Raw genomic sequence first — 26,365 nt, 5'->3', positions numbered from 1 at the left:
AATTTGCTACATTTTGCCTCTCTCTAGCTTTCGTACAACTTTTATATGTCTGAACATATACATAATGCAAAATTTATCGTGTGTATATCTATACCAATGCAACTTTGTTTGTTGAGAAATAAAGATTTATGCATTGTTTTTCATACTTCATTTATGTCCTTGCTATCCTTTGTTGTCATTTTTTCTGTTGAGAATAACGAATAGAGACCATCTACAGCTAATGAGGTCACACTGGAGAAAGATCACAATATCTTTGCTGCTTTGTAGACCGACGAAAATGAAATTATGGTAAATGATGCTTTAAAATTTTATTTTATTTTACAGTACTATATATCTCGTTTGATGCGATATAACTTCACTACCGTCAATCCTCATGGGTTCAATTAGTGAATTTAACCGTCTCGAGCATGTTCTACGGTTCATCTCAGTGTTTGGTCACGTCAAAATTTATTGCATTTCATTGAAATCAATTAAAAGAGAACAAATTGGCATGAAAACTCAATATTAACATCTGAAGATAAAAATTTATTTACAACCACTGGGCCGATGCAACTGCTGGTGGAGTTTTAATTCCCCGAGGGTATCACCAGCCAAGTTATCAGTACTTCTGTGTTGACTTGATGTATCATTGATATATTCATAATTATAAATTAAGTGGTAACAAAACTTTGTATTTTTGAAAAACTAAGACTTTTCTACCTCAGGAATAGATTACTTTAGATGTATTTGGCAAACTTTTAGTCATTTTTGGTCCACAATACTCTTTAACTTCGTACTTTATTTGGCCTTTTTTTACATTTTTTCATTCCGGCGTCACTGATGAGTCTTTTGTAGACGACACGCGTCTGGCGTAAATATAAAATTTCAATCCTGGTAATTATGATGAGTTTATTGATTGTTGAATACATTTTTCGATTGATTCGCATGTACGCATCATTTGTTTTGCCATGTATAATTTCTTTACAAAATCTGATAAGTTTGCACAATCTTTAGCCTGAAAAAACTTCCGTGACCCATACATTTTATTACATTTTTGAAAAAAAATATGTCATATTCTTCATTTTGCAAAGTATTTAAAAAAAGAAATCTATCTTTTTAATTAAGATTTCCCCTCCCCAATCTACATCAAATGTTTTTTTAGTCAGATTACGTCTCTAATTTAATGCTTTATTTGCATTTAAGTGTTATCGCTTGATCTATTAATCCATGCATTCTTACGTTTGGTAACGTTGTGAATGACATATAATGTAGTCTCTTAACAATAGATTATAGAAGGTGTTTCAGTTTGGTATTTTTCAAGTTAATGTTTTTTTTTTTATTTTACAATTATTTATCCATTTAAAACTTATTCGATAGTTTGATCAGACTATTCCTTACAAACTCCATCACATAATCAGTCTCAGTCTGTATTCGAGTCTTATGATTGTCTTAAGACTATATCAGATAGATCAGAACACACATTCATATACTATGATGTTTGATAATTCACATCTATATGGTTTTTCATAATACACAGCTATGATATTTGATAACACATATTTATGATGTTTCACAACACATATATCAATAAAAATTTAAAAAAGACACACTTAAATATAAAAAAGACGATGTGGTATGATTGCCAATGAGGCAACTCTCCACACTAGACCAAAACTGAAACAAGCTCATGATCTAGTACAATATTATTGCAATATGAACTTTTTTTCTTCTTCTTCTAGTATTCAAACATATAAATTTATTTTATTTAGTATGTATTACAATCAGGCATTTATACTTTTTACTTTCTTTGTAATTTCTCAAACCAATAATGCTAATTTAGAAGTATTATCCTTAAACTATTGACTAGACAAAGCCTTTTACACATATTTTTTTCTTATTACTTATAGTGCCTATCTGTTCAGTCGACATCACAACAATATGAACTACTGTTTTTATACTTATATATTTATATTGAAATTAGCAATAGTGTCAAATACTGTTTAAAACAAAGAAACCCATAGCTTTGACGGATTTTACAAAATTCAATATGTGTCGGATCCATATGACACACATTTATGTAAAAAAGATAAACATAATAAATAAAAAAATTACAACACTGGACACTTTTAATTTGCAAAACACTCATTTGCAAATACGCCGCCGACTCTCCTTAGAGCTACAGTGTCGTGTTTATAACCAAAATGTGCGGAATTACATGGGATTCAATAAATTCATTGTTATTTTGCTGTTATCATTAAATATATTTGGCAATATCATTAAGAAAAGCATGGAATTTTGAAAATCCCATGGGACAGGGCAAAATCCCATGGGATTGACCATTATCCCACGGAATTTTGTTTACACTACAAACATTTATGTAAAAAAGATGAGAAAATACAAAATGAATGGAAATTATATATAAATATACTAAATAAATTATATATAAATATACTAAATAAATAAATGATTTGGAAAATACATTGAAGGTATAAAAAGTCATGAGAATTCCGAATGTTCCCGTTGAACATAACAGAAAATAACCGCAAGTCTCCGAATAAAAAGGTAAAGTAGGTCAAAGACGCTAAAATTATTTTATAACATTAAACATTTTAGCATCGACGGTAAAGGAAGCTATAAGGTATTTATCTTCTCATTTTAATTATTTTGATAAGGAAACTAGATAAAAATAAAGCATCGTATAGATTTTTAAAACAAACCGAAGTATACAGTATATCGAACATCCTTTTATTTAATTCAGTCATTTTGTTTTCTTTTTTTTTCCCTTTACTCATCCCTTATTTACGTAAATATGTCTAGACAGTGGTGGATCCAGAACTTTTCCTAAGGGGGCCCGCTTCAGTCATGCTTCAATGATTCCCTATATAATCAACCAAATTTTTCCCACGAAGGACCCCCCCCCCCCCTGGATCCGCTCTTGGTTCCATCTTGGTTCTATTCTAGATCATTCTAATGTTCCCGTTGAACGTAACAGAAGATAACCGCAAGTCTCCGAATAAAAAGGTAAAGTAGGTCAAAGACGCTAAAATTATTTTATAACATTAAACATTTTAGCATCGACGGTAAAGGAAGCTATAAGGTATTTATTTTCTCATTTTAATTATTTTGATAAGAAAACTAGATAAAAATAAAGCATCGTATATATTTTTAAAACAAACCGAAGTATACAGTACATCGAACATCTTTTTATTTAATTCAGTCATGCTGTTTTCTTTTTTTTTCCTTTACTCATCCCTTATTTACGTAAATATGTCTAGACAGTGGCGGATCCAGAACTTTTCCTAAGGGGGCCCGCTTCATTCATGCTTCAATGATTCCCTATATAATCAACCAAATTTCCCCCACAAAGGGTTTGGGGGGCGCCCACTGGATCCACCTATGCTAGAAGTTTTAAAACCACCCAATTAGGACATGTTGTTTATATGGCTAACGATATGTGCATCTAGCCACTTGACCAGTTGACGACTTGCATATATATTTGATTGCACATTTATTATCAAGTTCGACTGAATTTATTTAATGGATTTTTAATAATGTCAGATTTGAAAGAAATACATGTGAAGTATATGTTAGAAATCTTTTTGTTCAAAACAGAATGTTAAAAGACATATAAAGGAAAGTTATGATCAATAAGTTGGTAAGCTTTAATTAGTTGGAAAAAAAGTTATAAATATAATAAAATGTATAATTATGTACAATAAATTGGCAAATTTGATACTCATTCAGTCGTTGTGAAGGGCATGCATATAATCATTCGGCCAAAAATAAAGAAATCAAGATTAAGATTGAATATTATTTTTATAATAAAATTAATTGTACATGTGTTAATGACAGTGCTAGTGGGATATGTATCACCAGCACAATAGTAAGAACTTCTGTGTTGGCGCCATGATTTAGGAACATAAAGAGTTACACTAGTCCGTCTGTCCCGAATGTCCCATAAAAACGGGTTCTGCTCTTCTTACTTTAGTTTGCCTCAATCAAATACTTCAAAACCTAAACACAATATATAAAAGGAGCTGATGCATGAGTGCCAATGAGAACTCTCCACAAGAGACTAAATGACACAGAAATTAACAATTATACAATGTAGCCTAGGTCACCAACACGGTCTTCAACAATGGGCAAGGTTCATACCGCAAAGTCAGCTTTTAAAGGCACCGACATGACAATGTAAAACAATTCAAACGAGAAAACAAACGGTATAAGTTATGTACAAAAAATAAACGAAAAACAAAATAGGCACATGCATATAAAATAAGGCGGGGTTAAACATGTTAGCGGGATCCCAACCCTCCCCCGTATGTGGCATGAGTGCCAATAAGAACTCTCCACAAAAGACCAGATCACACAAACACTAAAAACTATGGGTCATATGCAGCTTTCAACAATGAGCAAAGTCAATACCGCATATAGTTAGCAATAAAAGTCACTGAAATGACATTGTAAAACAATATTCAAACGAGAAAATAAACGAACAAATTTATGTAAAAAAAATGAACGAAAAACAAGTATGTAACACATAAAAAACGACATTCATTGAATTACAGGCTCCTGACTTACCACAAGCACATACATACCGAATAAGGCGGGGTTGAACATGTAAGCGGGATCCCCACCTCAACACAAAATCAAATTTGAAATTTTTAAGTGTCAATTTTACCGTTCAAGAGTTATCATGTCCCTTTAAAAAATATAAGAAGTGCTGACTATTTCGTTTCCTTTGTCTTAAATAAGTCTGACTCAATCAAATGTTATGAACCTTATACGCGATTCACATTACCCCATAACACAGATCTGTGAAGCTCAATATTGGGTCACGATGGCGTCACTGTTCATGTTTTTTTTATATGTAAAAAGTTGTGGTACGAGTACCAATGATACAAATGTCAACCCGGAGCCTTGAGATAGAAAAACTGCTAAATCTATTGTTTCTGTTCTTTAACTTTAATTTGCATCAGCCAAATGTTTTGAAACTTATTCACAATGCTTATGGTCACAAAACGGTCAAAATTACGCGAATCCTGCATCTATATGTGGAAGTCTACTCATTTTTTTCACAAGCAGGGGCATCTGTGATTAATAGACATATTCTACATTTACTTCAGTAATCAGCTTATTTTCTTCCATTGAATTCTTTTTTAAATAAACTGAACTTGCACATTTTTTTTCAGGATCTCGGTGCAGTTTGGTAACAGACAGTGATATCAAGTTAAATGTGACCAACTTAACAAAGTGTTTCACTAGATTGAGCTCTCTGTCTAAGTGTACTTTAATGGTTCTTAGCATTGAGTTCAGTTTATTGATATGCGTATACCTTCTGTGTGAATTTTTATGATGTAAAAGCAGACTATTCATACCTACATGTCCATGAAATGAAATCTAAGGTAAAATGATTGAAACATTTTGCATTATCTATCACAGCTGGCAGAACATGATGCTACTGAAGCAGTAAATTTTCTTACTTGATATTCACGGAAATTAAAGGATTTAGTTTCATCTGAACCAAACATTCTAAAAAATTGAGAATGGAAATGTGGAATGTGTAAAAGAGACAGTAACAATGTCAAAAGAGCAGAAAGCAGTCAAAGGCCATTTATGAGTCCTCATAGCTGACTATGCGGTATGGGCTTTGCTCATTGTTGAAGGCCGTACGGGGACCTATAGTTGTTAAAGTCTGTGTCATTTTAGTCTTTTGTGGATAGTTGTCTCATTGGCAACCATACCACATCTTCTTTTTTATATCTTCAACAAAGCGAGAAAATCCCTCTTCCAGAGGCGGGCTTCAGATGGCCCTTAACAAAATGTGTACCAGTTCAAACTTCAAATTATAAAATCAACTTACAATTAAAAATATACAAGACTAACAAAAACCAGAGACTCCTGACTTGACGTCAAGGTAATCATACCAAGAGACACATCCAATATGCAAAGGTCAAGAGTCAAAAAGTCATAGTCTGGTCAAGAGATTCTTGTGAAAAAAAAAGGATTTTGATAAAAGGGTCATTGTGGTACACTAAACTAACAATATATCTTATGTATCTAATATATCTTAGAAGATGTGGTACGAATGCCAATCATACAGTTAATTCTCCATTTAATTCAAACAAAATATACAAGTTTTACATTGAGGGCAAAGGTCAAGCTCACATGAAGTTTCTCGTGCCAATAGACTCATATAGAAAACCTAGGGCAGAGACAGAAACACAAGACATATAATAACTAAACTCAATTGAATGGAACTTGTATTGCAGGTCACTACAATTGCCTTCAACAAAGAATATAAACTCTCGCAACAAAGCAAGATTAACCCCGTCTTTCACTAAAGTTTGAGCAGGATTCTTTGCAACGATTATCTTAACACATATAATTGAGAATCGAGTCGTGCAGTTATGTCAAGAAATTAAAACGGTAAGATAAAACATTAAAACAGTAAAAACTAGCCTAAGGGTTTACCATTAATTTTTAACCCAACCATATGATAGTACTATGGTAAACTTATGGATACACATGATACAGTCATGAAATTGAATATTTGAAATAGTACGACCAGAACAATACAAGACAGAGTTGTAAACAAAAGAAAGTAATGATGCATATCGAATTTTTAATTCCAATGCACAAATTAGGAAACGTAGTTTTCATTCAATTTATTTATCTAAAATGTACGCTTGGGTTACACAATGGAAATTAACACTGTATATTTATATAAACGATCAATCTTGTAAATGATTTGGAAAATACTTTGAAGGTATAAAAAGTTAAGAGAATTCTGAATGCAATTAGGTTCTATCCGGGCACTCTGGTTCTAAACCTTGGTTCCATCTGGGTTTTTTGGTTCTGAACCTTGGTTCTTTGGTTCGAAACCATGGTAACTGGTTCAACATCCGAATTGTTTGGTTATAGCAACCCAACTTCTTGGTTCCATCTTGGTTTTATTCTAGATCATTCTAATGTTCCCGTTGAACTTGGAGAAGATAACCGCAAGTATCCGAATAAAAAGATAAAGTAGGTCAAAGACGCTAAAATTGTTTTATAACATTAAACATTTCAGCATCGGCGGTAAAGGAAGCTGTAAGGTCTTTATCTTCTCTTTTAATTATTTTCATTAGAAAACTAGATAGAAATAAAGCATCGTTTAGATTTAAAAAAAAAACACCCGAAATATACAGTATATCGAACATCCTTTTATTTAATTACAGTCGTTCTGTTTTGGTTTATTATCCTTTACTCATTCCTTATTTCCGTTAATATTTCTAGAACTTCACGTTTTAAAACCACCCAATTAGGACATGTCGTTCAATTGGCCGACGATATGTGCATCTAGCCACTTGACCAGTTAACGACTTGCATATATCTTTGAATGATTGCATATTTATTTTCAAGTTCGACTAAATTTTATTCAATTGGCTTTGTAATAATGCCAGATTTGAAAGAAATACATGTTCAAAATAAAATGTTAAAAGACATAAAAAGAAAGAGATTTGTAAGCTTTAATTAGTTGAAAAATAAGCTATAAAATATTACAAAAATGTATATGTACAATAAATTTGTTAAATTTGAGACTCCTTGTGAAGGGGATGCATAAAATCATTCGGCCCCCCCAAAAAAAGAAATCCTGAACGTTCCAAAAAAGAAGTCCCATTCTCCTAACTTTAGTTTGCCTCAACCAAAATTAGGAAATACTACAAAACTTATATGCAATATGAAAAAGAAAATGTGGCATGAGTGTCAATGAGAACCCTCTACAAGAGACCAAATGACTCATTAATTAACAATTAAATGTCACCATACGGCCTTCAACAATGAGCAAATTTAAAGTCCATACACAATAGTCAGCTATAAAAGGCATCGAAATAACAATGTAAAACAATTCAAACGAGAGAACTAACGGCCTAATTTATGTACAAAAACACATATGCAACACATAAATAAACGACAATCACTGAATTACAGGCTCCTGACTTGGGACAGGCACATATATACAGAATAAGGCGGGGTTAAATTTGTTAACAGGATCCCCATCCTTTACCTAATATGGCTTGAGTGTCAATGAGAACTCTCCACAATAGATTTGATGACACAGGAATTAACAACTATAGGTCACAATACGGCCTTCAACATTGAGCAAAGGTCATACCTCATAGTCACTTACATGCATAAAAGGCATCGGAATGACAATGTAAAACAATTTAAACGAGAATAGAAACGGACAAATTTATGAACAAACATTGAACGAAAAACAAATATGTAACACATAAACAAACGACAACCACTGAATTACAGGCTCCTGATTTGCGACAGGCACATACATACCGAATAAGGCAGGATCTCCACCATCCCCTAACCTGGGACAATGCTTATTATCACACAGCACAAAATAAAATTTGAAATTTGGTAGCGTCACTTTTACCGTTTATGAGTATTCGTGTCCCTATAAAAACATAGCAAATGCTGAATTTTTCGTTTCCGTTCTCTTAAATAAGTTTGACTCAATCAAACGTTATAAACCTTATACTTTACGCAATGCTTATTACCCCATTACACAGATCTATAAAGTTCGATATTGGGTGGCGTCACTTTTACTGTTCGTGAGTCATTAGATGTTAGAAGAGTTGGTACGAGTACCAATGATACAAATGTCAACACGGAGCCTTTAGATAGGAAAATGTTAAACATGTTGTTACCGTTCTTCAACTTCAGTTTGCCTTAACCAAATATTTTGAAACTTATACATAATGCTTATGGTCACAAAACTGTCAAAATAACATGAATCCTGCATCTATATGTGGAAGTTTACTGATGTTTTTTTCACTAGCAGGGGCATCTGTGGCCCATTGACATATTTTACATTTATTTAAGTAAACAGCTTATTTACTTCCATTGAATTCTACTTCTAGAATTAACTTGCATATTTTTTTCAGGATCTAGGCGCAGTCTGGTAACAGACAGTGATATTTTAAGTTACATGTGACCAGTATAACAAAGTGTTTCACTAGATTGAGCTCTCTGTCTAAGTGTACTTTAAAGGTTCTTTGCATTGAGTTTAGTTTATTGATATGCGTATACCTTCTGTGTGAATTTAAAATGTAAAAACAGACTATCCATATCTGCATGTCCATGAAATGAAATGAAATCTAAGGTAAAATGATTAAAACATTTTGCATTATCTATCACAACTGGCAGCACATGGTGCTACGTATACTAAAGCAGTAAATGTTCTCTCTAATGGGGGTCTCGTTGGGGGTTCTGATCCCGGATCCTGCTTACTGTTTTGTCAGATTCCCGTATCCCGCTTACACTATGTACGTAAGCAATTCTCATTTTTTTTAAATTCCCGTGTCCCGCTAGACTTCAATTCCCGTTTTCACGACACACTAATCTGACTTTCACGTGTCACGTTTACAAAAAGTCAGCAATCCCACGTCACTCTTAGACCCAAATGAGACCCACTCAATTTTTTTTCACGGAAAGTAAGGATTTAGTTTTCATTTGAACCAAACATTCTTAAAAATTGAGAATGAAAATGTGGAATGTGTAAAAGAGACAGTAACATGACAAAAGAGCAGAAAGCAGTCGAAGGCCACCAATGGGTCTTCAACAAAGCGTCAAAATCCCTCGACTGGAGGCGGGCCTCAGATGGCCCCTAAACAAAGTGTGTACTAGTTCAAACTCCAAAACATAAAACTGAACTTACAATTAAAAACATACAAGATCAACAAAAAACAGAGACTCCTGACTTTTCGTCGAGGTAATCATACCAAGAGACACACCCAATATACATAGGTCAAGAGTCAAAAAGTCATAGTCTGGTCAAGAGTTCCTTATGAAAAAAACGCAAAGCAGATTTTGAGAAAAGGGTCATCGTGCTACACAAAACTAACAAATAAATCTGTATATCTAAAATAGATATAAGAAGATGTGGTATGAGTGCCAATCAGACAATTCCTCATTTAATTCAAACAAAATATACAAGTTGCACATTGAGGGCAAAGGTCAAGCTCACATGAAGTTTCTATTACCACTAGACTCACCATCTTATGACAATACATCTACATGCCATATATTCAGAAGCAAGATCAATTGAAAATTATATTTTGAGGTCAAGGTAATATACACACTGTATGTCGATGACACACCCAACGTGCATAGGTCAAGAGTCAAAAAGTCATATTCTGGTCAATAGTTCCATGTCAAAAATATACACAGCAGTCATGCACGAAAGTTCATCATGGTACACGTAACAATGTCTTATGTCATGATGCACTGCACATGCCAAAAACAGAAAACGTAGGTCAGAGACAGAAACACAAGACTTATAACTAAACTCAATGGAACGGTTCTTGTATTGCAGGTCACTACAAATGCCTTCAAAATAGAACATAAACTCTCGCAACACTGCAAAATTAAAACCGTCTTTCACAAAAGTTTAGCTGGATTCTTTGCAACGATTATCTTACCACTGTCAATTGAGAAACGAGTCGTGCAGTTATGTCAATAAATTAAAACGGTAAGATTAGACATTAACACACTAAAAACTAGGGTTTACCATAAATTTCAAACCTAACAATGTGATAGTTATATGGTAAACTGATGGAAACACATGATACAGTCATGAAATTTAATATTTGCAATAGTCATGATAGTTCGACCAGAACAATACAAGACAGAGTTGTAAACAAATGAAAGTAATGATATATACATACGAATTTTTAATCAAAATGCACAAATAAGGAAACGTACGTAGTTTTCATTCAATTTATTTATCTAGAATGTACGCTTGCGTTAAACAATGGAAATCAAGCACAGTATATTTATATAAACAATCAATCTTGTATACTAGATAAATAAATGATTTGGAAAATACGTTGAAGGTATAAAAAGTCAAGAGAATTCTGAATGCAATTAGGTTCTATCCGGGCACTCTGGTTCTAAACCTTGGTTCCATCTGTTTTTTTTTTTTGGTTCTGAACCTTGGTTCTTTGGTTCGAAACCATGGTAACTGGTTCAACATCCGGGTTGTTTGGTTATAGCAACCCAACTTCTTGGTTCCATCTGGGTTCTATTCTAGATCATTCTAATGTTCCCGTTGAACTCGGAGAAGATAACCGCAAGTGTCCGAATAAAAAGATAAAGTAGGTCAAAGACGCTAAAATTGTTTTATAACATTAAACATTTCAGCATTGGCAGTAAAGGAAGCTGTAAGGTATTTATCTTCTCTTTTAATTATTTTCATTAGGAAACTAGATAAAAATAATTAAGCATCGTATAGATTTTAAAAATAAACCGAAATATACAGTATATCGAACATCCTTTTATTTAATTCAGTCGTTATGTTTTCATTTATTTTTCTTTACTCATCCCTTATTTCCGTTAATATTTCTAGAAGTTTTAAAACGACATGTCGTTCAATTGGCCGACGATATGTGCATCTAGCCACTTGACCAGTTAACGACTTGCATATATATTTGAATGATTGCATATTTGTTTTCAAGTTCGACTGAATTCAATTGGCTTTGTAATAATGCCAGATTTGATAGAAATACATGTGAAGTATATGTAACAAATCGTTTTGTTCAAAACAAAATGTTAAAAGACATATAAAAATAAAGAGATGATCAATTTAACTTTGTAAGCTTTAAAATTAGTTGAAAAATAAGCTATAAAATATTACAAAAATGTATATGTACAATAAATTTAAGACTCCTTGTGAAGGGGATGCATATAATCATTTCGGCCCCCAAAAAAAAGAAATCAAAATTAAGATTAAATATTTTTATAATAAAATTGTGTGTGTGTGTGTGTGTTAATGACAGTGCTAGTGAGATGAATATTACCATCACAATAGTCAGAACTTCTGTGTTGTGCCATTGTGGAGAGGCATAAGGTGTTACCCTAGTCCGTCCTTCCCGAACATTCCAAAAAATGAGTCCCGTTCTCCTAACTTTAGTTTGCTTTAACCAATATTGGGAAATACTACAAAACTTATACACAATATAAAAAAGAAAATGTGGCATGCGTGTCAATGAGAACTCTCCACAAGAGACCAAATGACTCAGAAATTAACAACTATAGGTCACCATACGGCCTTCAACAATGAGCAAAGTTCATAAACAATAGTCAGCTATAAAAGGCTACGAAATGACAATGTATAACATTTCAAACGAGAGAACTAACGGCCTAATTTATGTACAAAAAACAAATATGTAACACATAAACAAACGACAATCACTGAATTACAGGCTCCTGACTTGGGACAGGCACATACATACAGAATAAGGCGGGGTTAAATTTGTTAACGGGATCCCCACCCTTTACCTAATGTGGCTTGAGTGCCAATGAGAACTCTCCACAAGAGATCAAATGACACAGGAATTAACAACTATAGGTCACAATACGGTCTTCAACAATGAGCAAAAGGCTTACCTCACTCATAGTCCCCTATAAAAGGCACCGAAATGACAATGTAAAACAATTCATACGAGAATAGAAACGGACAAATTTATAAACAAAAAATGAACCTATAACACAGATCTATGAAGTTCGATATTGGGTGGCGTCACTTTTACCAATGTACCAATGATCCAAATTTCAACACGGAGCCTTTAGATAGGAAAATGTTAAGCATGTTGTTACCGTTCTTCAACTTCAGTTTGCCTTAACCAAATATTTTGAAACTTATACATAATGTTTATGGTCACAAAACTGTCAAAATAACATGAATCCTGCATCTATATGTGGAAGTTTACTGATGTTTTTTTCACTAGCAGGGGCATCTGTGGCCCATTGACATATTTTACATTTATTTAAGTAAACAGATTATTTACTTCCATTGAATTCTACTTCTAGAATTAACTTGTATATTTTTTCAGGATCTCGGTGCAGTTTGGTAACAGACAACGACATTTCAAGTTACATATGACCAGCATAACAAAGTGTTTCACTAGATTGAGCTCTCTGTCTAAGTGTACTTTAAAGGGTCTTTGCATTGAGTTCTGTTTATTGATATGCGTATACCTTCTGTGTGAATTTTCAAGATGTAAAAAAAAAGACTACCCTTATCTGCATGTCCATGAAATGAAATGAAATCTAAGGTAAAATGATTAAAACATTTTGCATTACCTATCACAACTGTATTAAAGAAGTAAATGTTCTCTCTAATGGGGGTCTTGTTTGGGGTTCTGATCCCGGATCCCGCTTACTGTTTTGTCAGATTCCCGTATCCCGCTTACACTATGTACGTAAGCAATTCTCATTTTTTTTTGTTAATTCCCGTGTCCCGCTAGACTTCAATTCTCGTTTTCACGGCACAATAATTTGTCTTTCACGTGTAACGCTTACAAAAGGTCAGCATTTCCGCGTCACGCTTAGACCCTAATAAGACCCACTCAAGTTTTTCACGGAAATTAATGGATTTAGTTTTCATTTGAACCTGACATTCTTAAAAATTGAGAATGAAAATGTGGAATGTGTAAAAGAGACAGTACATGACAAAAGAGTAGAAAGCAGTCGAAGGCCCCCAATGGGTCTTCAACAAAGTGTGAAAATCCCTCGACCGGAGGCGGGCTTCAGATGGCCCCTAAACAAAGTGTGTACTAGTTCAAACTCCAAAACATAAAACTGAACTTACATTTAAAAACATTCAAGATCAACAAAAAACAGAGACTCCTGACTTGTCGTCAAGGTAATCATACCAAGAGACACACCCAATATGCAGAGGTCAAGAGTCAAAAAGTCATAGTCTGGTCAAGAATTCCTTATAAAAAAAAACACAAAGCAGATTTTGAGGAAAGGGTCATCGTGCTACACAAAACTAAAATATATCTTTATATCTAAAATAGATATAATAAGATGTGTTATGAGTGCCAATCAGACAATTCCTCATTTAATTTAAACAAAATATACAAGTTGTACATTGAGGCCAAAGGTCAAGCACACATAAAGTTTCTATTGCCACTTGACTCACCATCTTATGACAATATATTTACATGCCACATATTCAGAAGCAAGGTCAATTGAAAATTATATGTTGAGGTCAAGGTAATATACACACTGTATCCCGATGACACACTAACGTGCATAGGTCAAGAGTCAAAAAGTCATATTCTGGTCAATAGTTCCATGTCAAAAATATACACAGCAGTCATGCACGAAAGTTCATCATGGTACACGTAACAATGTCTTATGTCATGATGCACTCGACTGCCAAATACAGAAAACCTAGGTCAGAGACAGAGAAACACAAGACATATAACTAAAATCAAATGGAACGGTACTTGTATTGCAGGTCTCTACAATTGCCTTCAAAATAGAACGTAAACTCTCGCAACACTGCAAAATTAAAACCGTCTTTCACAAAAGTTAAACAGGATTCTTTGCAACGATTATCTTACCACTATCAATTGAGAATCGAGTCGTTCGGTTATGTCAATAAACGGTAAGCACTAAAAACTAGGGTTTACCATTAATTTCAAACCTAACCATGTCATAGTTCTATGGTAAACTGATGGAAACACATGATACAGTCACGAAATTTAATATTTGCAATAGTACGACCAGAACAATATTACAAGACAGTCTGAGATTTGGAAACAAGTGAAAGTAATTATACATGATACGAATTTTTATTCACAATGCACAAATAAGGAACCGCAGTTTTCATTCAATTTATTCATTTAAAATGTACGCTCGCGTTAAACAATGGAAATTAACACTGTATATTTATATAAACGACCAATCTTGTTAAAATAAAAGAAATAAAACATGACTATATGTAGCATATTAATCTATTGTAATAAAAATTCATAATATCTAATAAAATTTGTAGATTTAGCTAACAAGGTCCTTATATTTGTATAAAGTAACATTTGTTTATAGTGGAAAGTTGTTTTAACGTTACATAAGCTACAATTAAAAATTGCTTACTAGTCCCACTCTGTGATTACCTTTAGATAACTCTGGTTCATTTCCCAATCAATCTATCATGAAGGGAAGGTAAACAATACATTTTTCAATCATAGTCTTTTTCAAAAATGATGAACGGTTCTTTATATTGGTATGTAATCATTTTAAACGTTTCAAATTTATGAAATTATATTCGTACATCAATGTTTTTGATACACCAATAACAAAAACTGAAATATATTGAATTGATACATTTTGTAACTATTCAAATTTATATCAGAAACCTAAACTTAATTATAAAATAATGAACCTGTTAAAGGGAGACAATACTCGCATAACTTTTTCGAATTGGCACATAATACAACGGAATGTCACTCTTGCATACAAATTGCACATCAATATAATTAATTAACTGTGCAATCGCACTCCACCTTCAATGATGATTCTAAATTATAAATATAACCAAAAGTTGTTAATCTATAGATAGTAAAGACTAATGAAATCTAACCCACTGTTAAAATATTTCTTTGCATTTTTTTAAAACTTCCTCAGTAAAATGCTTGAGCCACTTGACTTTCATAGCTCATAATTAACGTTTTTACACAATATTTAAATAAAGTAGCTAAAGATTATTCGCTTCTCAAAGTGTAAGACGCAATAAAAATCGTATGCTTGCACTATCTTACCCAAAAACAGATTTAATTAAGTTCTGAACATTTCGACATTTCTTTGTTAAAACCGGTTTTAAACAAATCACAAGTACGTGTTAAGATCTGACTAAATACCCATATCCAGATATCGTCAGGTAAATTTGCTACTATATGGCATATTCTAGATCTGCATCTAAAATTGATAATTCTGTACTCGAAAACTTATAAATATTATAAAACAGCTAAAGAGGGAAGTTATTATTACGATAATAAACGATCATATGCCGTGTAAACTTTTAATACATAATTGTTTTTATATTTTTTTTCTTCTAAATTCAGTTTTTTGTGCTTCCATATCCTGATTCTATATGTCGTAATATAAATCCTTTGTCTAACGTTCAACTCTGACTAATACAAAGAATGAAAAAAAAAAAAGAACTGAAGTGCAGGCTTAATACAGATAAACTTTTGAAAACATGACTTTAAATAAATTTTGCATTAACTTAGCTGTGGTAAGAAAAGGAAGCAATTTATTTCATTTACGTCATCAATCATCCGCTTCTATCATTTATTATTTTTCTTTTGACACTTAGTGCAAATATTGTTAACTTTTAATGATGAACATTCCATACTTCCGACATCATTATCATTGAATACTGTTAGTCAGGTTTCCCCTTGAAAGAGGGTCTAAATGGGGTTTACAGTTGTATTTCTTTATTTCTTACAAGCCAATCCCCATTAAACATATCAGAAATCTTCGATCTGAATAAAAGATTCATGAGAAGAATTGGCCTATACATCTTTTTATCGTTCCATAGATGAGATCCAGTATGTCTCCGAAAAATTTGTGTTCGACTTATGTACATGTTACAGTTTTCCATCACGTTAATTATAATTTAAGACCAACATGCGTGTCTGCATGGCTGCATCGACTGACTACCACTTTTATTGGCCAAAATACATGGTGGTACAAGGTGAAGAGAACCACAAGGGTGAGTTAATATAAATAATACATAGCTAAGAGGGTGATAGAGCAGATTGGTACCCGAGAAAACATTGTCAACTGCGGCAAAGCCAAGGTTGACAATGCTTTTTCGAGGGTATACCAATCTGAACGTTCTATCATTATTGTTTTTCACTGTTTAATTTTAGATTTAAAGTATTTTACTTTGACGTCACGTACATAAAGTTAAAAAATCGAGGGGTAACAATCTGCTCTATCACCCTCTCTGCTATGTGATATTCAATTTATTATACTGAATGTCCTATCATTATTGTCTTTGACAGATTAATTATAGGATTAAACACATTTTTTCTAGAGGTTATTGATGTGTAAACCGGGGCGATTAACTCACAAACTGAATAAAGGACTTTTATGTTAAGTTTGTTAGTAAGAGACCCGGTTTACACATCAATAACCTCTAGAAAAAATGTGTTTAATCCTTATAATTCTTCAGCCAAGCATACGCGATTATTAATTTACATTATTTTGTTTGATGGCTGCTATATTTGCCATCAAAAGCACAATGACATGTCGATACTAAGGAGTACGCCGCCATCTTAAAATTCTAAAAACCATAAATGTCCGATAAATGTATCAGAATCTAAAATGAAATATAACACCTACCCTACAAACTTCATTTTAATTAAATATTATCCGAATTTGAAGCGTACACGTAACGAAATAATCTTTCCCTTGAAAATTTCCACCCGTATGACGTCGTGTTATGCTAAGACGTAAATTCGGCAAATCCTTCATGAAATTTCGCGGAATTTTATTTAAATTTTATTTTCATACATTTTCGAAGCTTAAGTGTATTTGTTTTATTTTTGTTTTTTTTTTTTTTTTTGTTATATATGCATTAGATAGAACTGTTATGCAATTGTTTTATAATCTCAATTTGCTGAAAACCCCATTATCCCCCCAAGAATGTGTATCGCGCATGAATAGATGACGAAAGTAGTTTCGGAAACATGGTTTATCGAAGTGTAAAACAAGAGAAAAATTCGAATTGACCAATCCAATTCAAGTATTTATAGATATGCAAATGATATAAGAACTATTTTATTTTAAAAGTATTTTCTATGACGTCGCGTACATGACAACGTTACGGGTATTAGAAATACAACAACAGTGAGGCAAGATTTTTTATTTTTTTTAATATTTGCCAGTCAAATACTAAAATCTTAAGCATTGTATTTAATAACTTGATGTAAAATCAGTTCATTGTTCTTTAAATTATCGATATTGATTGGTCCAGACGAGAGGATGACATTCAAAAAAATTGTTACCCGCTCAGCCATGTGATATGGCATTTTAATATGAAGTATAATAAAATAAATTGTCACCCTCGTATTAGCCAATCAAAATATTGCATTTTAATGTATTTTAAGTATAATACAATGTCACACTGTCAAATGATATATTGACTGAGGGACATACTTCTTGTATACTAGAATTTGTTTCATCCGAGATAGTGTCAAAACAAGACAAATAATACCAAATTCATCACATTTCCTAATATAATATGTTGTTGTCAACGAGACAATCTATCGACGAGATTTAAAATGAAGTGGTAGAAAGCAATTATTGGTCACCGTACAATTATAATAAAATGGAACTTGAAATATCTTCCACCCAAAAACAAAACATAACACAATTTTCAATTAACATTTATTTGCATACTGCATACCATCCATAATTTAAACATCTCGTTAATATAACCGATAAGGATTCTATTGTTGTATACAATATTTTTTATTGATAAAGGTTTCATTGTTTGATACACTGGTAAACATTGATAATTGTTCCATTGATAGATGATAATGGTCCATTGTTTTAAATAACTATAGCTGTATTTTGTCATTTAGTTATGGCATTTCCAAAGATCTATTTAGGTAATAGATCATCGAGTACGTACACAACATTGATACGATATATGATTAAAAAACTCTAACATACCTGACGTTTAGAAAATGTTTTCACCATTATATACAAAAGACTATTTATTTGCACTAACACATTTACATACAATACACTGACAATAATTGAATAAGAGTGGCAATGGCATTCGCACGAAAGAAGACTTCACAAACGTGTGTATTGACAATTAACCCTTTTATGAATGTCCTTGAACAGAAAATGATACATATAAAAACATAACATGAAGTTTTCTTATCGTATGAGAGGAACACTTTGCTGTATGAAATGTTTAGATAAGCAGGTGAATATGGCTAGCCAGGGCAATTGTTTTTTCAAGTTGTGTGTTTGGCTTCATTAGGTTAATCTTTTTTTTAGCAAACGAGTATGATAAGTGATATTCAATACACTTTTCTTGGGTTTCATTTATTACATACAGTAACAGCAGTATATTTGATATTTTTCTATTTCTGTTTGTTAACCAATTGTTAAACCGACGCAACAAACCTTACACTTCATAACAAAAGCGTATTTTTACTTCAAATGTCCCAAACTGTCTATGAAGATCTAAAGAAAATGTTTTCTTATCCTATCAAAATCTGTATTCCTTCAGTTAATTGTTCAACACCCACGCTAAACCTTGAGATAGTTTGCTCCCTCTCAGCCGTTGATATTTTGAAAAAAGAAAAACAACAACCCTATAAAAAAAAGTATCAAACTTACTACGTAATTTTCTACGATAACAACAATTTATACATAGATTATTTCGGGAAAGGAAAAAAATGATCTGATGTTTTTCATTTATTCCCCAGGAGCATGAGCATACTTTCTATCCAAAATTGATACTAATACGGTAAAACTTATTTAGATATAGGAAGATGTGGTGTGAGTGCCAATGAGACAACTCTCCATCCAAATAATAATTTAAAACAAGTAAACCATTATCGGTTAATGTACGGCCTTCAACACGGAGCCTTGGCTCACACCGAACAACAAGCTATAAAGGGCCCAAAATTACTAGTGTAAAACCATTCAAACGGGAAAACCAACGGTCTAATCTATATAAAATTTAAAAAAAATGTTAAGTTTTTACATAAATTTAATTGATTGATTGGTGCTATCTTAATGTCCGAGGATAAGTAGTTCATACATATTGAGGACACGTATATGTATGTTTAACAAAGAAAAATAAAGGATGCAAGGAGAATGGTATGATTGCAATAGAAACAACTATCCTAATGAAGAGGACCTTCCAATGAACAAAACAAAATCAGAATTGTCAATTAAAAAAAACCAAGACATAACTAAACCTGAACCATTTCAAACAAACAAACATTAAATCCGAGAAATATTATTTTAATTTCTGAGGAAACCATTGACGAAAAGATTGCTAGCCACCTACTTGTAACTTGTAACTTTTTTGTTCAAGTATAAAGGCCTTTCAAGATATGTTATTTCGAATGCAAATGATGTCCTTGTAACAAAATATATGGCCCGATCCCATTCCTTGAACCATCAAACGAATACATTTTGTATCTTTAACATTTCTCTTTTCAAACGAAGCCGAAAACAGATTATGTTATCAATCAAGAGATCAACGTTCTAAAGAAAATTCTGAAAATATATGCAATAAATGACCGTGCAATTTTAGTAGTATAATAGATTATTAATAAAGTCATGATATCTTTTTTTATGATGTTTTAAAATAATTAGGAAGAATTACTCTGTCGGAAATCAAAGAATGATAGTTTTGATCTAAGACCAAATACTGATTATAACAGGAGGAATGCCCTTATCGTCCAAGATCTCCCCAAGGGCCTTCGTATAGCACCATATGATCATAATGCTACCATATACACTATGATGCTGTCTGGATAGATTTTCTTATGGAAAATTTTCTGAATATAGTGAAAGATTTTATTTTACAGTGGTGTTTCTTAAAACAAGCTGATTAGAAAATACTAAGATAATTGAACATTGTTAAGGTAGGATGACAAAAAAAGCAAGACATATTTCTTTATTTGCACAATAGAAGTGATTTACAATTGGGGCATTAAAAGTAAATAGACAGAACAATATCTTAAAGACAGGAAGTCTATGGAGTGTTCCAACAATGTACTTGTACGAGTAAAATGTCCATGTAAACAAATAATTTAAGTCGACAAAGGCGATAATATCTTGTTTGTTACATTTTATTTTACTTAAGAGGTGAGCAAATATTTTCCGTTTACATATTAACAACACAAGACTGATTAGTCAGTCATTTTTATTAGGCAGAATCATAATGATAAAGAACAATAATGAAATTAACGTAAACTTGTTTACTACCAGTAAAACTAGTCACTCAAAGTAGAAAGGACTAACAAGAAATTCATTCATCGACGTGGATAGAAATGCATTACAAATATTGTATTTGGAAAAGATTTAAAAGTAAAATCACAGAAATACTGAGCTCCGAGGAAAATTCCAAACGGAAAATCCCTAATAAAATGGCAAAATCAAAAGCTCAAACACATCAAACGAATGGAGAACAACTGTCATATCCCTGAATTGGTACAGACATTTTCTTATGAAGAAAACGGTGGAATTAACCTGGTATTATAGCTAGCTGAACCTCTCACTTGTATGACAGTCGATAAGTGAAAGCTGTTACGTTAGCATCACCAGAATACTAGCAATTGAATGATTTTAAAGTACATTATAAGCATGCATTATAAATTTGGGCGATTTGGCAAAGACAAATTGTTTATTTTCAAATAAATTTAAACCGAAACGAGAAAACAGAAATTTTAAATACCTTTATTAAGCAAACCGCGCACAATCTTTGTATTTTAAAACTTTGAATTGTAATTTTATTTTCAATTTTTTTTAAACATTCATATTCACATCACTGATCATTATAGCTACATAGAGTTTGGAATGTGCAGCATATCATAAATAACTGCTTTTATCAGATTGAAATTTTTATTATAATTGAGCAATACATGGTTGGAACCATTATTATCATTGTTTTAAATCATGTCTTCCATACTTACAAACTGCAATCTATTGTACAGTCAGTCAAGCATTAATGTTAAGGTGAATAATGATGACCCTTTTCAGTGCATAAAAGTAATGACTGTGTATGCAGGTCTTTATTATTTTAAAATGTGCGATACTGAACTTAGACATATACAAAATTTATGAGAAAGCAACATGATGAATGTACATTACTTCGATGAAACAAGAATGGCATACTGATTTTGAGTTGTCTATAAAATTAACTTTATAAAATACATTTTATGTCTCATTAAATTATCACTTATGCAGAGCAATGGTTACTCAATAACATGTTTGTAACGATTGCTCTTAATGATAAGAATTATAGATTTCACTAAAAAAAAGTATACTAATGCATTTATAATTTTCTCTCTCAGCATTACAACAGAAACAATAAGAAATGTAATGAAGATGACGTACATCATTCTATGATTCATCATCTTCATTTAATCGTTTAGAGCCTTTTGTTTCGCCGATGAATGTAAAATCTGCATATCTATATAAAACAATAATAACATTCAACAGTTGTCAGATATGACTAACTTCAATTCATAAAGCAATGTTCCTGTCTTGGGCTATTGCAGATCAAGTTGTATAATCATTTCTTCTTACATAAGAAACTGCTGTAAAACATTTTTATTCTATTTCGGAATTTAACGTCAAAAAACCCATATATAAAACAATTAGCCATGTTATTTATAAAAAAACACCATACAAAAGTGTTATACAAAATTTTCTCAGTAAAATTCATATTTTTCAAAAAATCAGCCCGAACGAAAACAATGATTTTCAAACTAAGATGCGGCATATAGCTTAGTAAAAATACAGCTGTGATTAAAAACATCATTATTGTTGTTCTCTTCAGTATATTGAAATGTATAAAATGATGTCTATGGTGGTTCTTGTTTTGTCCGTTACTTTGTGTGGTATTGTTATTTGGTACACTTGCCAATGATGTTTCAGTTGAATCCTCCTTTCCGTTTATATAAGTGCCATTATGGGCATAGCTGCTTATGGTGGATATTGACATGCAAGAAGTTCCCATTGAATCGACTGGTTTTATAGCATACCAGCTCTTGGAGGAGTCTAAGTTGCTCATGATGTCGCATGGTTCCATTTCTCTTCTTTGTGTTGGCTCAGAGTGGATATCTATATCTTTATATTTACTTTTTCCGAAATTACCAGCAACTGGAAAGGATTTCCTGAACTTTTCGTGCTGAGCGATTGCTTTTGCCATTAGAATGTACAAAACTACCAATATTACAAACATTCCGAAAAACACGATGATCAAGAGTTCATTAAAATACGCCTGGTATCTTTGATTCTTGAATTTGTCCTCTGTAAAGCATCTTACACCGGTTATATTTGGATTAGTAGTATTGACTGAACTGTGTCCGTACAGAATCGGTGCAGGCCACGACAAAATCATTGACGTAGCTAAGGCAACCAGGCAAAAATACTTAGCTTTATTTCTCGAAATTTGCTTTCCAAGAGGAAAGCATACTTTTCTGTACCTGTAATCAAAATATGTAAATGTTTGTAATTGGCAATGTACAGTGGTTCAAATATATTTCCTATAATTGTAAACACTAATATAGATTCACAAGAAAATGATACATATTTTAGGTATTTATTATCTCATTTGTAATTACGTTAGGCACTCCTAGGGCTCCATTTTTTTTATACATATATTTTACAAACAACGGTTAGTTTAAAAATCTATCATGGTAATATGCTGAGAAAACTCGCCATAGATACAAGGATTGAAATTCTGATTTTGCACCAGACGCGCTTTTTGTCAAAAAAGACTCATCGGTGAAGCTTTGAGCAAAACAAAGTTTAAAGAGCCAAGTAAAGTACGAAGTTGTAGAGAATCGATGACCAAAAAATCCTTAAGGTTTTGCCAAAAAACAGCTAAGGTAATCTATTACTGATGTAGAAAAGCCTTAGTTTTAATAACCATAACCATAAGCATACATAATCAGAAATTCAATTAAAATCTTGAAATGTTTTATAAATACTAAAAGACGATTTTCCAAAAACATACCGTCAGTGAACCATGTTTTGATGGACAAAAGTGAATTATAATTTTAAACAGTCGTACTTTTTTTCTGGGTGATTGATTTCACGCCATTTAAGCTTTGCACGTGTAACTGATGTTTTACCTTCTGTACCTGTACTTTTTAAAAGAAATATTAAATTTATTTTTTCACTAACGATCAGAGATACACCATTGGTAAGAAAAACAAATAAATGTTAGAAAAAATTGCATGGGGCGTCAACCAGGCCTCCCCGAAAATGACCGTCAGAAAGCTCTTGGAATGGTTGATGCCGGTATGAGTGATGTAGCTCGATTTAATGTGCATAAATCCAAAGTTATGAGACCAACAAACAGATATCGACAAATTGCAACTGCACAGGATAGATCGAGATATCGTAGACCAAAAAAAAAAAAAAATAACGTCAAGGGAGGAGCGCTTCCTTCGCTTTACGTCAACACGTGACTAGTTTTTTTTCGGCCACAAGAGTTGTGCATTGACTAATGGCAGCTACTGGAGTGCGTGCCAATTCTTCATTCATGCACGTGGAGCATTGACGAGAAATTAATTTATGAATAACGCTATACTCATTTCCACATTTGGACCGTACTGCGCTCCATACAAAGAAATTCCTAGTGAATGTGAGTGATAAACATGCATGTTGCTTTTGACATGTCATAATTCCATTTTGTTATTATCCACTTATATGTTGTTATTATTTCCAATAAGATAAAATTTTATATTTTTGTTGCTAAACCTTTTTTTTTGGCTCAGTAAATATTGGTGTTGCCGAGGCTTTAAAGGCTAAATATTCAGTATGAGTTTTGCTCATTGTTGATGCCTATTGTTGTTAATATGTTCGTCTTTTGGACTCTGGTGGACATTGACAATTATAGCATATCTCATAAGTTTTATATTAAAGTCTTCACTATTCAGTAATTTGGAAGTTCTATTTTACCACACCCGTTACACACACATACATATATGTTTATAACAGTCGTATATGAACCAAGATAATGAAAAACAAGCATAGTTATAAATATTTACAGAGAACATTTGGAAACTAAAATGAACCTTCATTTCAGTTAAATTTTTAACAGAATTAATCATATAATAGTTAAAAGCATACACATATAACTCGTCTTCAAAGTTTGTGTAGTCTGGGCAGTTTCTATTTCGTTCAAATGTTTTGAGTTTCGTTTATATATGTTTGTGAAGTATATTGCCGAGGTAGCACAAAGAGATATTTCACAATCAAATTACATTAAGACATAGTTTACTCACCTATCTATAGCAATAACCAACAAGATAAAAGCTGACGATGAACAGACGAAATAGTTGATAAACCGCAATATCTTACACGCGGGAATAAGTGTAAATGTTAGAGGATTCCTTAGATCAATAACTACAAACGGCATTCCCACAGTACAGGTTATAAAGTCTAATGCTGTCAAAAATAAGATAAACGTTCTTGGATTAGACCGCTTCATCCGAAATGTGTATATGATTAGGACATGTAAATTGCCAATTATTCCTAATGTCATTAAAAGTGAAACAAATACCACACCGCCAATATATTGTTTGGCTTCTTCTTTGTTTAGTTCTTCTAAAAGGTTGCTATCCATTTTGTTATATTCTATGCTTACTCTGTTCCAGTCGACTCGTTAACTGCGTTATATATATAATGTCTCTGTTAAAAGCAAGTTTTAATTGGAAATATTCAAATTACGTATCTTGTCCAAACAACAAAGAATAAAAATCCCTTTGCGTTTAGTCGGAAACATGATAGTGTCAAAAGAACTACAATTAAAAGTCAGCTTTAATCATCAAAGGAAAACCTTCTTATTTGCCAATCTCCAGGATTTGTTTACCGGAATATCCAGATTTTATTCATTCGTGGTCAAAATAGATTTTAATAAATTGAATTCTAATTAAGTCTTATCAATCACAGTTAATTATTTGTTTCTTCTGTAAAGAAAAAAAAACAAGTTCAATTCGTTATGTATCGGATTATGATAAAGTAACTCCTAAAATCCTAAGTACAGAAAATCCATCTCTGTATGTTATATCATTAAATATGTAACGGGATGTTTGTGGAAATAAATATTGCAAGTTATTACAAAACAAACATTGCGTCCATGTTACAGTTTGTCCTGTAAATTTAAATCTCTATCCAGAATTCTTTATTTTATAGCTGGAGACAATTATAATTGCTTTTTTTCTCTCTCGAAATATTGTAATTTCCTGTTTTATGCAGAATGATAACGAATATTCCAATGTTGTTAAATGAATAGCGAAGAACTATAAACACTGACTTATGATGATAATGTAGTTTCTAATCAAGTTTGGAATCACTGGAAAACTATATCAATACATTTCAATACTGTTATAAATCTAAACAAGCATCCACAATCGTCAAATTTAGATTGGTTGATGGATTGGTTGATGCTTGTCTGATGTGGCGTCAGTACAGAAAGCGAATTATTGAATATGACAAATATTAGACATATAATTTCTTACATCAAACATTCGAGATATGTGATAAATACTGCTTTAAGCAACTAAGGAACAAATCGTATCTTAAAAAAATAAACTGAGAGTTAAATGATTCGATATTGGTTTTGGTCAAGTGTTACACGTCAGATGATCGAACAGCCACTCCTTTTAACTACTCCATTTAACTAATAATATTGAGCTATCATGCATAGATTCTGTGGATCAGACTTCTAATCCTGAAAATTTAACCTGACCACTAGAACATAACATAAAGTCAAGGCCATATACCCCTCACATGGAATCTACATGCAAAAAAGTGT

At 32.3% G+C, this 26,365-nt stretch overlaps 2 protein-coding genes across 2 annotated transcripts in view; both read right to left on the bottom strand.

The window, feature by feature from the left end:
• LOC143064493 (metallophosphoesterase MPPED2-like) overlaps positions 1 to 26,365 on the bottom strand; it is a 74,878-nt gene that overhangs the window by 12,695 nt on the left and 35,818 nt on the right. The gene's annotated exons all lie outside the window — the stretch shown is intronic.
• On the bottom strand, positions 18,212 to 25,629 carry LOC143064490 (uncharacterized). Its single transcript, XM_076237346.1, has 2 exons — positions 24,834 to 25,629; positions 18,212 to 23,024 (listed from the first exon to the last, which is right to left on the bottom strand). The coding sequence occupies exons 1-2, from the start codon at positions 25,172 to 25,174 to the stop codon at positions 22,109 to 22,111; spliced, it is 1,257 nt and encodes a 418-aa protein (XP_076093461.1). The 5' UTR covers positions 25,175 to 25,629; the 3' UTR covers positions 18,212 to 22,108.

This window comes from Mytilus galloprovincialis, chromosome 2 (genome assembly GCF_965363235.1).
Source record: "Mytilus galloprovincialis chromosome 2, xbMytGall1.hap1.1, whole genome shotgun sequence".
Classification (NCBI taxonomy): domain Eukaryota; kingdom Metazoa; phylum Mollusca; class Bivalvia; order Mytilida; family Mytilidae; genus Mytilus; species Mytilus galloprovincialis.
The sequence above is the reverse complement of the archived record's forward strand: the minus strand, read 5'-3'. Positions and strand labels throughout refer to the sequence as shown.

Bases quoted from the DNA above. Each gene is read 5' to 3' on its own strand.
- LOC143064490 (XM_076237346.1), bottom strand. From the start codon at position 25,174: ATGGATAGCAACCTTTTAGAAGAACTAAACAAAGAAGAAGCCAAACAA. The intron at 23,025-24,833 runs GTGAGTAAACTA...TTTTGATTACAG, and splicing joins TTGGTTATTGCTATAGATAG to GTACAGAAAAGTATGCTTTC.